The sequence below is a fragment of the Tursiops truncatus genome, chromosome 17 (assembly GCF_011762595.2).
Source record: "Tursiops truncatus isolate mTurTru1 chromosome 17, mTurTru1.mat.Y, whole genome shotgun sequence".
In the NCBI taxonomy this organism is placed as follows: Eukaryota; Metazoa; Chordata; class Mammalia; order Artiodactyla; family Delphinidae; genus Tursiops; species Tursiops truncatus.
Genome location: NC_047050.1, coordinates 15,233,201 through 15,248,907, shown reverse-complemented (window position 1 = coordinate 15,248,907; position 15,707 = coordinate 15,233,201). Strand labels below are relative to the sequence as shown.

At 39.1% G+C, this 15,707-nt stretch overlaps 1 protein-coding gene across 1 annotated transcript in view; it reads left to right on the top strand.

Moving 5' to 3' along the window:
• Window positions 1–15,707, top strand: part of LACTB2 (lactamase beta 2) — a 30,216-nt gene that overhangs the window by 11,428 nt on the left and 3,081 nt on the right. The window contains exons 3-5 of the mRNA XM_019925192.3: window positions 305–431; window positions 11,613–11,791; window positions 13,703–13,851. Of these exons, the coding sequence (XP_019780751.1) occupies window positions 305–431; window positions 11,613–11,791; window positions 13,703–13,851 (455 nt within the window). The remainder of the gene's footprint in view (window positions 1–304; window positions 432–11,612; window positions 11,792–13,702; window positions 13,852–15,707) is intronic.

Genomic DNA, 15,707 nt, shown 5'->3' with positions numbered 1-15,707 from the left:
GAGAGGCCCGCGTACCGGGGGGGGGGGGGGGGGGGGGGGGGGGGGGGGAGTGACTACAAAAAAAAAAGGCTTTTATGTAGACCTGGAAGGACATGAGAGAATAAAAAACTCTTTTGTCAAGGTGGAGGAAATAGTTACCATCCCAGAGATATGCTGCTACAATTCATCCCATTTTCTGTTGCCTCTTACCGTTAAGATTTTTTGCAGCCAATCTCAAGTGTTCGCCGTATGGAAGTTGATCTCTTAAAAGGCTAAATTATCATTTAAAGTGTGACTTAATATATTTTACGTGTTTTGTGACTAGACAGTACATACTGCGTTAAAAAACTCCCACGGAATCCCGAGAGAAAAGAAACTGTAGGAGATGGAGAGCAGCAGTATGTTTATGTGAAAGATGGAGATGTGATTAAGACTGAAGGCGCCACACTAAGGTACGTGAACGTCCTTGAGACGGGGAAGGCGGGGCTGGGGGGGAGGGGTCTGTGTATATGTGTTGTAAAAAGACCAGACATATTTGCTTATCTGAGTGAAAATACCTCAGCAGATCCAGAAGATCTGCTAACGTTGGTTTCTCTGGGAAGAGAAATTGGGTTGCTTGAGAAACGGGAAAAGAGAAGTTTTCACTCCATCTGCCTTTTTAAAATTATTTGTTTGAATTAGTTGATTACCTTCTTTTAATAAATAAAATTTAAATTAAAAAAAATAGATTAGCATTTCCTGCTAGGGTGATTTAGGGATTTCTACCCATCAGTTAAATTCAGGGTTCTCTTGTGCTCTCACTCCCAAAAGGTGACCCATCCCTAAAGTAAACACGTTGCCGGCCAGACCCATAATCCCCCGTGACCTATCTGAGGGATTCAAAAGGGTGTTTCAAACTCGTCAACTTTGAAGCTGAACTAATTCTCGTTCTCTCTCCCCCACAATCTGTACTTGTGTTTTGACTTCAGAACATCTACTCTCTCAGTACTTAAGATTTTTTTTTCCTTCTAAGATAGAAGCTGACTCCTCTTCACCCGCGTACTCCCCTGCATCCCTCCCCACGGCCCTCCCCATCTAATCAGGTTAGTTCTTAACCTCAGAAATATTTGGCAATGGCGCCTCTCTTTCTCCATGTCCATGACCACTTCTTCTTGCTCAGTCTTCCTGTCTGCAGGCTCCCCCCTTTCCAATCTGACCTTCATTCTCCGTCTCAGTTGAAACCTGAAACAGCCCTCACTGCACACAAGGTAATGTTTGTTCTCCTGACCGTGTCACAGTCTGGCCCCAGACTTCTCTGGTCTTCGCTCCCATCACTCCCCTCACAGGCATAGTTAGCAAGGACGCTCTGTGCGGCCGTGCCTTTGCTCATGCCTTCGTGTACTAGGCATTGCCCCTTCCCCGCAACTTGTCTCCCTGACAGACTCTTATCTGTTCATGCTTCAGACCTAATCCACATGTTACTTCAAGAACCCTTTCCAGGCATAATTCACTATTCCCTCCACTAACTTTCCTATAACCTTTATTATTTTGTATTAAATTGTATTGTAAGTTTTTTTTGTATGTAAGTACCTGAAAAGGTAATCAACTCCTTAGCTTCACAATATTAGTTAATTCTAGTCGCTATGGTCAACCAACCCAGAAATGCATAATGGCTCAAACATGAAAGAAGTTTACTTCTCAGTCACATAAAGTCCAAAACGGGGTGCTGACTAGTGAGTGACCCTCCTGTAAGTGAGGTTTCAGGCTCCGTGCGTCTTGTGATTCCATTAACCTCACTCCTTGGCTTCTGAGGTCGCCGTGCTCACCTCCATCAACCCAGCGGGTGGAGAAAGAGCATGAAAGGGATCTTACCTGGAAGGTTTTCACAGACCCGGCCATCTCTTGCATTGGCTATAAATTCAGTCATGCGGCGCCACTCCTGACGGTGCAGAGACAGGGAAATAGAGCTTAACTTCGTGCCCAGGAAAAAGGGGGAATAGGTTTGATGACAAGCTAGCCACTCTGACACAGGCAGGTCCCAGATTCATCTTTAGATCCTCAGTCCCTGGCACTTAGGAGGTAATGGGTACTTCTCCTACACATAGTAAATTTACTAGCTCCAAAGAGGCGAGTAAATGAACAGAAGAATGAGAAAGAGAAAATGAAGTCATGGGTATCCATGCCACCTTTCAAACCAGCGTTCCCTTTTCTTCAGTATGCAGTGATTGACAGAATTTAATTTATAAACCAACTAATTTCTGGGAATGTTCTTTAAATGCTCTTGTTGAAAATATGATAGTATCTCGTATAATTTGCTCATGGTACCAAAGGAAAACAAACATCATATAGCTGCTACTTCAAAAAGTATTTGGTATTCTCGGACAATACAGAATTTCGCCCATCACACACCAGACCTAGTGAAAATGAAAGGGGTCGAGACAGTAGGTGGTTCCTTGAGTCTTCTGTCTCAAAGGCGTGGGTATCACAGTACTGGTTTATCGGTTATCACAGAATTATGGATATTAGATCTATACCTAATTGCAGATTAAGAATATTCAGTGCTTGGAAGTTACTGCCACCCATCTGCCATGAACAGACCACATACTTTAAGCTTTTTATTAGAGTATTCAAACAGAAAAGCGTACCTATCATCCGTGTGCAACGGTGAGTTGTTACAAACTGAACAAACCCTATGAGCAGCACGCAGGTCAAGAAACAACAATATGGTGTAGATGCAGAGAACAGAGAGTAGTGGCTACCAGAGGGGAGGTGGGGGCGTGAAATGGGTAAAGGCGATCAACCGTACCGTGACGATGGAAAATAAATTGGTGGTGGGGAGCATATTGTAGGGTATATTGAAGTACAAATATAATGTTGTACACACGAAACGTATGTAATGTTATAAATCAATGTTACCTCAATTAAAGAAAAAAAAGATTTTTTTAACCTAAAAAAAATGTAGGAAACAGTATCAGTGCCCCAAAGCCTCCCACATCTTGCTTCCCGTCACCACCCCCTCTCAGTGGAATACTGTCTCAGATTCATGGAGCGAATTGATGCCAAGGAGCTCCATATTATCTGAATTCTATTTAAGTTTTGTTTTACTGCCTTCTGATTAAGATAAAGTATGAGGACCTATCTACTTTAAGATTTGGGAGGAAAACTAATACAGAGAATCAAAAAAGTAAACTCAGTTTTTTAAGACTTTGTAAATATTTTCCCAGAATATGAATTCTTTTTTTTTTTTTTTTTTTTTTTTTTTTGGGGGTACCCGGGCCTCTCACTGTTGTGGCCTCTCCCGTTGCGGAGCACAGGCTCCAGACACACAGGCTCAGCGGCCATGGCTCACAGGCCCAGCCGCTCCACGGCATGTGGGTTCCCCCCCGACCGGGGCACGAACCCGCGTCCCCTGCATCGGCAGGCGGACTCTCAACCACTGCACCACCAGGGAAGCCCCAAAATATGAATTCTAATTACACTAAAATCTGAATAAAATATTTAATTTACTGATGACCGTGGCTTCCAATTTCCATTTTTATCAAGTCAGTAAAACCCAATTATTTTAAATATTAACAAGACTCATTGTGAAGCAAAAGTTCTATAAGAAGAAGGTTAAAATTTACTAAGTCTCCAAGTATTTGATGACCAGTTGATCTTTTCTGCTTGCCAGTTTTGAAAAAAAAAAAATACAACAGAGAGATAATATCCACCAAGAACCCTTTAGTAAATAGTAGAAAGTTAGCAAGGTTTTTCAGTAAGGATTTGATTCTGGATGTAACTTTCAGGAATTTTCTAGTGAACTAAGTTTAATTTCTCAGAGAAAAATCAGTCCAACAGCTTTTGTTGACTGCTCTACATTTTCTAAGACAGCCATCGTTACAAAGTCTGTCTGTCACAGAAGTGGCAGAACTAGATCAGTGCTCTACCTGATGCATGGGAAGGCCACCGCTGCAGTTCCTCGGATCTTTCCTAAAGCACCTCTGATGTCATTTCCTTTTCCCCTCCTGCCTATGTGAAGAGAATTTTAACACAGTTTTTATGCAAGTTAAAGCATTAGCCACGCAGGTGACTGAAGAATTGGAATTTCTGATCCCCTGATTTAAGAAATCTTAATTGCCTTCAGCCTGGAAAATATCAAGGAAAGCCATAACTGAGCTCTGGCGTGGAGAGTGGGAGGGGAATAATAAAGGAGGCGTTGCAGGCACATTGACGGATAAGGCAATTTGCAGACCCTGAAAAAGAATGGTTCTCCAAATGAGTTTTTGTAGATTATATATAAAAAAAAAAAAAAAGATTGGGTTCTGCCCATAAATGCATTCTATGTATGATTGTTCGTAGGATTGGCTATAAGATAGGATACACACCCACACCTACATATTTTTTTCCATGATGGTTTGATTTACGTGTAATATGATTCAGCTAATATCTGTCATATCATATAGATACAATAAAAAGAAAGAAGAAGAAAAGAAAAATTTTCTCCTTGTGATGAGAACTCAGGATTTATCCTCTTAACTTTTTTACGTATCATACAGCTGTGTTAATTATAGTCATCATGTTGTACATTATATGCCTGGTACTTACATTATAATTGGAAAGTTGTACCTTTTGAGTACTTTCCTCCAGTTCCTTCTCCCCTCACCAAGAACTTTATTGAACAACGTATTCACCATTTTGTTCCACTACCTTCTGCCACTTTTCAGGCAACTTCATAATTCCATCTTCCCAAAACTTTTTATTTTTTTGAGCAAAGAACTGTACCAGGTGCCGTTTATAGTCTTCCAGGGAATTGAAATTTTTTCCATTAAGAGAATTTTATAAAGACTGAAATAAATGGAAATCTGAAGGTGCAATGTCTGGTGAATACAGCAGATGAATCAGAACTTCCCAGCCAATCTGTAACAGTTTTTGCCTGGTCATCAAAGAAACATGCAGTCTTGCGTTATCCTGAAGGAAGATTATGCATTTTCTCTTGACTAATTCCGGATGCTTTTTATCGAGTGCTGCTTTCAGTTGGTCTAATTGGGAGCAGTACTTGTTGGAATTAATCGTTTGGTTTTCCAGAAGGAGCTCATAACAGAGGACTCCTTTCCAATCCCACCACATACACAACATCACCTTCTTTGGATGAAGACCTGCCTTTGGTGTGATTCGTGGTGGTTAATTTCACTTGCCCCACAATCTCTTCCATTCCACATTATTGTACAGTATCCGCTTTTCATTGCCCGTCACAATTTGTTTTAAAAACAGAACGTTTTCGTTACGTTTCAGTAGAGAATCATGTGCAGAAATACGGTCAAGAAATTTTTTTCGCTTCATGTTTGGAACCCAAACATCAAAGCAATGAACATAACCAAGCTGGTGCAAATGATTTTCAGTGATTGATTTGGATATTTTGAGGATGTCGGCTATCTTCCGCTTCGTATAATGTTGATTGTTCTCAATTAATGTCTCTATTTGATCGCTATCAACTTCAACTGGTCTACCCGACTGTGGAGCATCGTCCAGTGAGAAATCTCCAGCACGAAACTTTGCAAGCCACTTTTGACACATTCGATCAGTCACGGCACCTTCTCCATACACTGCACAAATCTTTATTTGCATTTCAGTTGCATTTTTACCTTTCTTGAAATGGTAAAGCGTAATATGCCGAAAATGTTGCTTTTTTTCTTCCATCTTCAATAATAAAATGGCTACACAAAAATTCAATTTTGATAAGTTTATTCTTAATGCACGCTGATATGACAGCTATCACAATACAATCTAACAAAACTGTTTTGAATGAAGCTAAAGACAACAAGTGCTATCTTATGGAAAAAACTAACGAACTTTTTGCCCAACCCAGTAATTTGCATTTGCCTGGTGGCTAGTAATCTTGAGCATCTTTTCATGTCCCTGTTGGTCTTTCATGTATCTTCGTCGGAAAAATGTTCAGGTCTTTGGTCATTTTTTAAATTGGGGGTTTTTTTTGCTATTGAGTTGTATGAGTTCTTTATATATTTTGGATCTTAACTCCTTATCAGAGACATGGTTTGCAAAAATTTTTCCCATTCTGTAGATTGTCTTCACATATTTTTATAGTTGCTGGAAATATACTTCCTGGAATCATTTTTGTATAACATCAAATACTTTCATTAACAGGTTGCAGCAGGTTAAATCAGACAAGAGATGATTTCTAACATCTCTTTAATATTTGCCCTTGGAGCAACTATAAAATCGTAATTGTTTGCAATATATAAAGCATACACTTAGAAACCACAAAAGCATAATAGTTCTTAATGTCAGTTCTTAATGCCTTTCAAAAATAATTGCTCCCATTACACTAGTGTCTCATGTTTTTGTACCTTATATCTGTTACATTTTTAGCAGATTTTTAAAGACTTTACATGTCAATATTTAATATTAAAGGATTTGATTTTTTTGGCAAAGGAGAAACTCTTCTAAGTTATAGTCATTTCAATTTTTTTAATAGATTTTTTAAATTTTATTTCTGGCTGTGTTGGGTCTTCATTGCTGCGCACAGGCTTTTCTCTAGTTGCGGCGAGCGGGGGCTACTCTTCGTTGTGGTATGTGGGCTCCTCATCGCGGTGGCTTCTCTTACTGCGGAGCACAGACTCTAGGCGCTTGGGCTTCAGTAGTTGTGGCACGTGGGCTCACTAGTTGTAGCGCACGGGCTTAGTTGATCTGCGGCATGTGGGATATTCCCAGACCAGGGCTCAAACCCGTGTCCCCTGCGTTGGCAGGCGGAGTCTTAACCACTGCACCACCAGGGAAGCCCTCAGTTTTCTTACATGCTGTTATTTCAGAGTTGAATTTTGTCATATGTCTTTGCAATGTCTAGGAAGATGATCTTACCAGCTTTCTCCATAGCTTTATTATTATTTTCAGGGATCTTATAATAGTGAAACACCCTTGCATTTTTTTGAATAAACTTTATTTGGTCATGATGTTATTTTTAAATTTGCTTTTGAATTCTATTTGTTAATATTTTAGTTAATATTTTTATAACAATATTCATTAGTGAGATTGGGTGGTAGTTTTTTTGTGCAGCCTTTATCAGGTTTGGGAGTCATAAATTTTCCTTCTTTTTCTATGCTCTGGGATAGATTGTAGTGAAATTATCTGACTTTTAAATGTTTGTTAGAGTTAGCCCGTGAAAATACTAAGCCTTTAGTTGCTAATGATAATTACACATCTTTTTAGTGACGCTTTATTGTCACTTACTAGTAATATGGTCCTGTGAGTTAAGCTTAATGCATATAATTTAAGCTTCTTTATGTACTTTTTATGGATTCTCTTTTTAATACAAGAGTAGGCTTTAAAAATTTATGTAATCTAACTTACTTTGTTAAAGGTTTACTTATCATTATGACTTCCAGAATCTAAAAACCAAATTTGAGGGACTTCCCTGGCGGTCCAGTGGTTAACACTCTTCACTGCCAGTGCAGGGGACGCAGGTTCAATCCCTGGTTGGGGAACTAGGATCCCACATGCCACATGGCACAGCCAAAAAAAATTTTTTTAAATAAAAACCAAACTTGAAAATACATTTGGATCATTAGGTAGGCTTTTCAAGGTCTTGAGGAAGAGAGGCACACAGAATTACCTTTGATGGTATGGCTTTGTTGGGCAGAAAAATACAGTTGCTCGTTGATATCTTCTCTCACCAGTTTTGTTCTGTTTCATTTACTGAAACCCCTATTATTCTGTTAGAACTCTTAGACTCGTCCTTTAACTTTTTTTTCTTCTATTTTCTATCTTTTTGCCTGTTTGCTGTACTTTCTGGGAGGTTTTTATCAGCTTTATCTCTTAATCCTATTTTTTTCATTCCTCTTCTCACATTTTTAACTTTCAGGAGCTCTTTTTGCCCCTAAAGGCTCCTTTCATACTATCCTTTCTTGTTCCATAGTTGCAACTTCTTATCTCTCTGAGGACATTGCAGTTTTTTGTGGGGCAGTTTTTCTTGGGGCTATCGAGGGGAGGTTTGTGGGAGGGTTTGGAAATTTCCTTCTTCATAATGTGTGGCCTACAAACTAGTTTGTTTTTATTTTCTCTCCTCAGTGTGAAAGGCTTTCTTCAGATGCATAGTGATGTGGTATTTACTGATGTCTTCTAAGGGAGACCTCAGAGCTATTGGGAGCCCTGTAGGTTGTGAGCCTCACTGCAGGGTCATCTGGATGAATTGTTTAGTTGGGGAACCTCCAACATTGGAATCTTAGAGTCTTTCTTCCTGAGCTGGTAAAATTCCCAGAAGAGACTCTTCTAAGCTTCATGTTGGATAAAGGCCTGGCTGCCAGCATTACAGGAGCTGAGTGTGGAAAGAAGGCTTGGGGAAATGCATATATTCACAACAGTCTTCCTGTTTTCAGGATTATGTCACTACCTCTATCTGTGCCTGTGTTTTACCCTCTTCAAAAATTAAATCTCCCGTTTTTTCCCTTAGCGGGGTTGGGGTGCTTGTCAAACTGCTCAAAACGGGAAGAGAATCTGAAGATCTGAATGTTTGTTACATACACTCTCAGCAAATCCTTGTTTGGCCTCCGCTCCCCACTTCACCCTCTGCTTCTGCTTTCCTGGTGCCCCACGTCCTGAGACTGGAGAATTCTGCAGTGTAAATCTGGTTGGGTCTCAGCTTTCACCACTGCCAGTGTAGACTTCAGTATTTTCATGTCTGATAAGTCACTTCTCACTCACCTGTCTTCTTTCTAGCTTCTAAAATTTTATTGATATGGTCCATTCTCCTCACCCCTGTGGATTTATGCCATTTTTCAAATATCCCTTTATGGTAATTTTATTGATGTTTTAGGAGGAAACAAAAGATGCAGGTGTGCAATCCAGTCTTTAACCAGAAACACACTTTCAATTCCTAAATAGTAAATCCAAACATGCAATTATATTTGCCCTGTCTTCCCCCCAAAAAACCCATCATTGAGAAAATTTATTTAAAGTATTCCAAGCACATAAAAATCCAATACTATTTAGAATAGGCAAAGAGAAGGATAATTAACCTCTCAAGCTAAATAAAATATAATTTAAACCTTATTCCATCAGACATTTATTGCTATCTCCTGTGATTCAATTATCTAGAATGTAAAAAGAATGTGAAATGGAGAGATTAATGCTACCCACCCCATACTAGGAGAAGGATTAAGTGTGTAATGCCTGTAAATCCCTGAAGTCAATGCTTGGCACGTGGAAAGCAATATATTAATATTAGCTACCACTAAGTACTAAGCACTGGGAATATAAAGATGAGAATACGACAGGAGTCCTGCCTTTTAGGAGTTCATAGCCTTATGAGGTAGAATGGTAAACAAACAAGAAAACAATGTGAAAACTGCCATAATAGAAGTAAAATTCAAAGTATAGGAGTAATAACAGAAAAAAGTGACCAGTACAGAGGGTTGTCTGTATGTGGCTGAGAAATCAAGAGCTCTGGAGAACAAATTACTTAGACTTAGTTTTGTTTTGTTTGTTTGTTTGTTTTTTGGCTGTGTTGGGTCCTCGTTGCTGCGCGCCGGCTTTCTCTAGTTGCGGAGAGCAGGGGCTACTCTTCGTTGCGGCGCGTCGACTTGTCATTGCGGTGGCTTCTCTTGTTTCAGAGTACGGGCTCTAGGCATGAGGGCTTCAGTAGTTGTGGCACGCGGGCTCAGTAGTTGTGGCACATGGGCTTAGTTGCTCCGTGGCATGTGGGATCTTCCCAGACCAAGGCTTGAACCCGTGTCCCCTGCATTGGCAGGCAGATTCTTAACCACTGCGCCACCAGGGAAGCCCCCTAGACTTAGTTCTTTATCTGGCTTATTATTGGTATAGTCATAAACCTTCATGTAGGAAATTCCCTGGCGGTCCAGTAGTTAAGACTCTGGGCTTCCACTGCAGCGGCACAGGTTCGATCCCTGCTTGGGGGACTAAGATCCCACATGCTGCACGGCGTGGGCGAAGGAAAAAAAGCAAAAGAAAAACTTCATGTAAATATAAATAGGAATTATTGAAATAAAAATATTTGTCATGCTTTAAAAGTATTATCATAGTTTTATTTATCAACAAAAACAAAGTCGGAGAAGAGGACAAAGGAAATAAAAGTATGTTAATTTTTTTATCTTATATAGGGTGAAATCAATGAAAACTGCTTTGTTCTTTTTTTATATATAAATTTATTTCATTTATTTATTTTTGGCTGCATTGGGTCTTCATTGCTGTGCACAGGCTTTCTCTAGTTGTGGCGAGCCGTGGCTACTCTTCGTCGCGGTGCGCGGGCTTCTCATTGCGGTGGCTTCTCTTTTTGTGGAGCACGGGCTCTAGGCGCACAGGCTTCAGTTGTTGTGGCTCGCGGGCTCTAGAGTACAGGCTCAGTAGTTGTGGTGCACAGGCTTAGTTGCTCCGCGGCATGTGGGATCTTCCCGGACCAGGGCTCAAACCCATGTCCCGTGCATTGGCAGGTGGATTCTTAACCACTGTGCTCCCAGGGAAGCCCCTGCTTTGTTCTTAAAATTTTTAACAAGAAAGAAAATATAATGTTTCTTTTAAACTTTTAGATTACCACTACTAAAATATTTACCATTTATTAAGCATGTAACTTTGTGCCGTATACTGTGCTAAGCACTTAAATGCTCATCTTGAATCTCCCAGCAGTCCTTTAAGACACATGCTATTCACATTTCAATGAAAAACTGACATTAAGAGAAGTTAATTTGCCCAGTTTTCTTACATCTACTTAAGTGTATGTAGCTTACAAATCACTAGGAAAAAAAAAAGACGAAAGAAAATGCAGTCCATATAACCTAAAGTGACAGCAAGGAAGTCGAAAAACCAGAAATCTTGAAAGTTAATGACTGAAGTGAGTAAGACATATTCATTATGGGGGAAGGAGGAGAGAAGGGCAATGTAAATAGGAAAACTATTCTGTTAAAAAAAAAAACTCTGAGACCAAATCAAAAAATAACAAAAGCACCATTTTTAAGGATGCTCATTCAGTGTTACTGTTGGAGGAAAACTGCCCACAATAGGAAACTAAATGAATTGTGATTCACGCATATAGTGAAATACTATGTAAGCATTAAAAATCATGTTTTAGAAAAAGATTTAATGATGTAGGAAAATACAGTATAGTAAACAAAAAATTCAAAAATCAGGTATTAAAGCAACATGACAGTTTTGTTTTTAAGATATAAATATGCAAAGAATCCAAAAATATATATCCTTAAAAGCATATGATCCAGCAACTCCACTTTAGGGTACATATCCAAAGGAAACGAAATCATTATGTTGAAGGGATATCTGTACCCCGTGTTCATCACAGTACTATTTATAATAGCCAAGACATGGAAACAACCTCAGTGTCTATTGACAGATGAATGGTGGTCCAGTGGGTAAGACTCTGTGCTCCCAGTGTAGGGGGCCCAGGTTTGATCCCTGGGCAAAAGTATTAAATTTGCACTTCAGAGTGAGAAATTTGATTTAGCTAAAGGAGAGAATTTTCTGATGATAATTTGCAGTGGGCCACAAGAGAAAAAGGAGCTATTTAAGAAACTTACTGACATCATTTATTCGTGTCTTGTCCAGAGATAAAGACAGAAAATAATTTACTTCTCAAAATTTCTTCTAAGCCTAAGAGTTCATAACTGTTACTATTTCCTCTTTCTTCTTTCCACCAGAGTTATATACACACCTGGCCACACTGATGATCATATGACCCTACTTTTAGAAGAGGAAAATGCTCTCTTTTCTGGAGATTGCATCCTAGGGGAAGGAACAACCGTATTTGAAGACCTCTATGATTATATGCGCTCCCTAAAAGAGTTATTAAAAATCAAAGCTAAAGTTATATATCCAGGTGGGTAATATTATTAATCTAGCAAACCATTTGTGTCAAATGATGAGGAAGATTCATTTTGGTTTGTCTGTGCGTGTTCTTTGTGGTTTCAGCCTTGAAGAGATACATTTAAATTGCTTCTTTCTAAATTACACCCCTAAGTCTTGTCTAGCAATACAATTTAAAAGACCGAGAGTTGTTTTAATAACTGTTTTTAAATATATGAGGGTTATTTTTTAACATCTGCACAGCTGTTAATAGAACTGTTAAACAAATGAAATAAACTTACTGGAACAAGAAAATTTTTTTCATTCCATAAGCTATCTTCAGTTTTGTTAACTTGATTTCTGTTGTGGACTACATTTTAGCCATGTAACCAACCCTGGGTAACATTTGATGTCTGAGCTTTAGTTTTTTAACTCACTATATGGAAATATCAATAGCTTCTATATCAACTGTAAAATTGTGTATTTATTTCCTTTCTCCAGAAAAAGAAACCTGTTGTTAGTATATTAGCTATCACTGCCCTGCTTTACAATACGAATCTCTCCTCCATCCTGAAAGCTAAGAAAGATACAGTACCCAACAAAGGCCCCCAGAAGGAAAAAGAGACTTGATTACTTAATTTTTTAAGTCCTTCCAACTTGTTCCTAACCAAAGGGCCATGGAAAGATCTGTAAATACAGTGTCTTCAGTACCTTCATATTCTCTCATGAGTTCCCACTGCTGAGGGGTTAGGAAACATACAGTGAGGCTGGGCATTTGGATTAATATTGTGACATAAAAGGAGTGGAGGATGACAGCTACTTTGAAAGAGAAGACAGTAGACATTTGATGCACCCACATTGGAGCAAAGCTAATGAGAGCCTGCCCGGTGCAGGTTCTTGGAGTGTTGGCTTTAGTAAATCCAGTGAACTGGCTTATTGGCACAGCAGGACCTCATATGTCAATGACGGTCTGTAGCCATAGCTACCATATATTAAAGCCTGCTACCCTACCCGCCAGGTACTGTGCAGGGACCTTCACAGAGCTGTCCTCACAAAAGCCCAGAGAAGCAGGTAGCTGAAGAAATAAACTCGGAGATTCATAGACTATCCCAGCCACACAGCTAGTAAATGATAGTCAGTATCCTAAAGCCCATGCTCTTTACCTAACGGGTTTGTCTGCTTCTGGTATTTTGTTCTCAGCCCTCTTGCAGATTTGTGTAATATATTCATTTTCACTGTCTTAAAGAGTGAGTAAATTCCAATATAACTTTATCCGGGTTATCAACATTTCTGAATTGCTAGCCTATACATAAGATTCTTACAGTTCTCCTGTGGTTCTTGTGAATTTTTAATAGCTCTTGGTCACTTACATGAAGCTACCTTTTACATTCCCCTTTTCAATCTTTGATAAGCATAGTGGTTAAGAGCACAGAGTGGTTAGAAGCTCCTGAATCAGAATCCCAGCTCCACCCCTTCTTAGCTGTGTAACTGTAGGCAGATTATTGACCCTCCCTATGCCTCAGTTTCTTCTGTACAAAGAGAATAATTAAAGTATCAGTACCTACTTCATGGGATTCTTGTAAGGCTAATGTATATTAAGCATTTAGAGTAATGTCTGGCAAATAATGAACACTCTGTAAATGTTACCTATTAATACTGTTGTGGTCACTATTTTTATTGTTAAATTTTTATTTTCTAACTTTTAATGAACACAATAATATCTTATGTAGATTTTGATATAATTCTCTAATGTTTTTTGGCATTATATGTAATTTTTAAATCTCTTATTACCTGTATAGTTTTCCAGATAATTCTTATTTGTCGTGTATTTAGTATGCCTTTTCAATATACTATATGAAATATTTTTAAATAGAGTAAATTAACTTCAGTTGTACTTAAAATTTTTTATCTGGTTGAAATCATTTTTGTAATTATTCTGATGCAGGACATGGCCCAGTAATCCATAATGCCGAAGCTAAAATTCTACAATACATTTCTCACAGAAATATCCGAGAACAGCAAATTCTTACATTATTTCATGAGAACTTTGAAAAGTCCTTCACAGCAATGGATCTTGTAAAAGTTATTTACAAGGTAATTTTCATTTATCTTATTTGTTCAAAGCCACAATTTTAATAGAATAATCCATTCAGTAGACTATAGATGTAGTAAATTCATCACGTCCCAGAGCAGAATGAGTCTGTTAATTTTTTAAGTAATGTCACTCGTATGGATTTGAGACCATCAATCTCAACTTTCTAGAACACAGAAGTTAGACAAACACTGGCCCGCAGAGCAAAAATAACCATCCTGAGCCATTATTAAGCCTTTTATACTCCACTCTGTAGGGGAGACCATTGCCAACAGCCTGGCGGTTAATCTTTGTTATGATTTGTGTATTATTCTAGCCATCTTGATGATCTGGTGTCCTGACCGGCAGCAAGTAAGGGGCGATCTGCTAGAGACAGCTACTGGGATAATAGCAGTGAGAAGTAGTAGCAATGCTAACAATAGATTAAAAGGAGGAAGGCCATGAAGAAGAGCATGAGTAGAGTCACTTAGTGTAGAGAGAAAGGGCCCCTCACTCAGTGGCCTCTGAGCACATCACTGCATGACAGCACTGTGTGGCAATCCATCAGTATAATTCAGTTTTTCAGCAAATGTTTATTAGATACCTGCTTCAGGGTTAAGAATGGAATAAGATTATCTGGGTTTTAAAACTCCCACTACCATAACCTGTATGGCCATAAGATACCTGAGAGTATAACTAAAGATGAGCTTGAAAAGGAACCTGGGCCAGTTTCAATTAGTAAGGACCATAATGTCCCATGGGCCTAATTTATCAAAAACCAGGTATCTCAGTGTGCTTTGTGTTAAAAGGGAGGAATGAATGATTAAAAGGGCTGACAATAATAAGTGCCAGGAGCCAAAGGGCAATGTAAACGTTTAAATTCTGCAAAAGAGTTCATTTCCTCACAATACTAAAGTTTAGCCACTCTAGACTATACATTGAAACATGGGTAGTTTTTTCTAACCCAAGTACAGACAGCAGAACTCTCTGATAACCCTCACAGATGGGTCATCCAGTGACTATGCAGGCCTCAGAAATGCTTGTTCTGCATTCAGAGATGTGTTCACTGTACACATGTGTGAAGCACCTGTCACATATAGAACAGCATTAGGTATTGCAGAGACATTTATCCATTCCACAGATGTTTACTGAATGCCTTCATGTACCACACACTGGACTAGGTGCAGAGGCACAAAGATGACTACAGATCCCTGCCCTCAAAGGACTCATGGTTTAGCAAAGACAGACATGTTAAACAGATTCTTGTAGTTCTGGCTGTATCATAATAGCTCCCATTTCTGAGCACATTACTATGTGTTAGACACTGTACTAAATGCTTCACATTTACCGTTGTAATTTGAAGTACTTAATTTCAAGTACCTTGAATTTTTACTGCATAAAGATACTGTTATTCCAACTTAACAGATTAAAAACAAACTCAAAAAGTGTGAGTTAAGTAAGTTTTCCAAGGGCACAAAACTAGCAGATGTCACACACTCAAATGTCAGAAGTCAGATACTCAAATCTTTTGTTTTTCTATCACACCAAGCTCCCTGCAAGGCCCATACACAGTACGTCAGGGCATAAAGGAAAGATGAGTCATTTCTGCCTGGTGAAGATGCAGGGTGATGAGGCTTGTCCAGAAAAGCTTCAGAAACTTAATTATTGAATCGGATCTTGAAGAAGGAGTGAGGTCAGAGTACAGGAGAAGAGAAGTCATTCTAGACAGAAGGAAAGATGTGTTCAAACACTGGGAGTCACAAAAGCATCGTGTGTGTTTGAAAACCCACAAAGAAAATGCATCTGACCGGAGCCCAGAATGTATATTGTAGATGGGCAGGGAGGGGGTCCCAGGAAATGAGGCAAGAAAGGCAGGCAT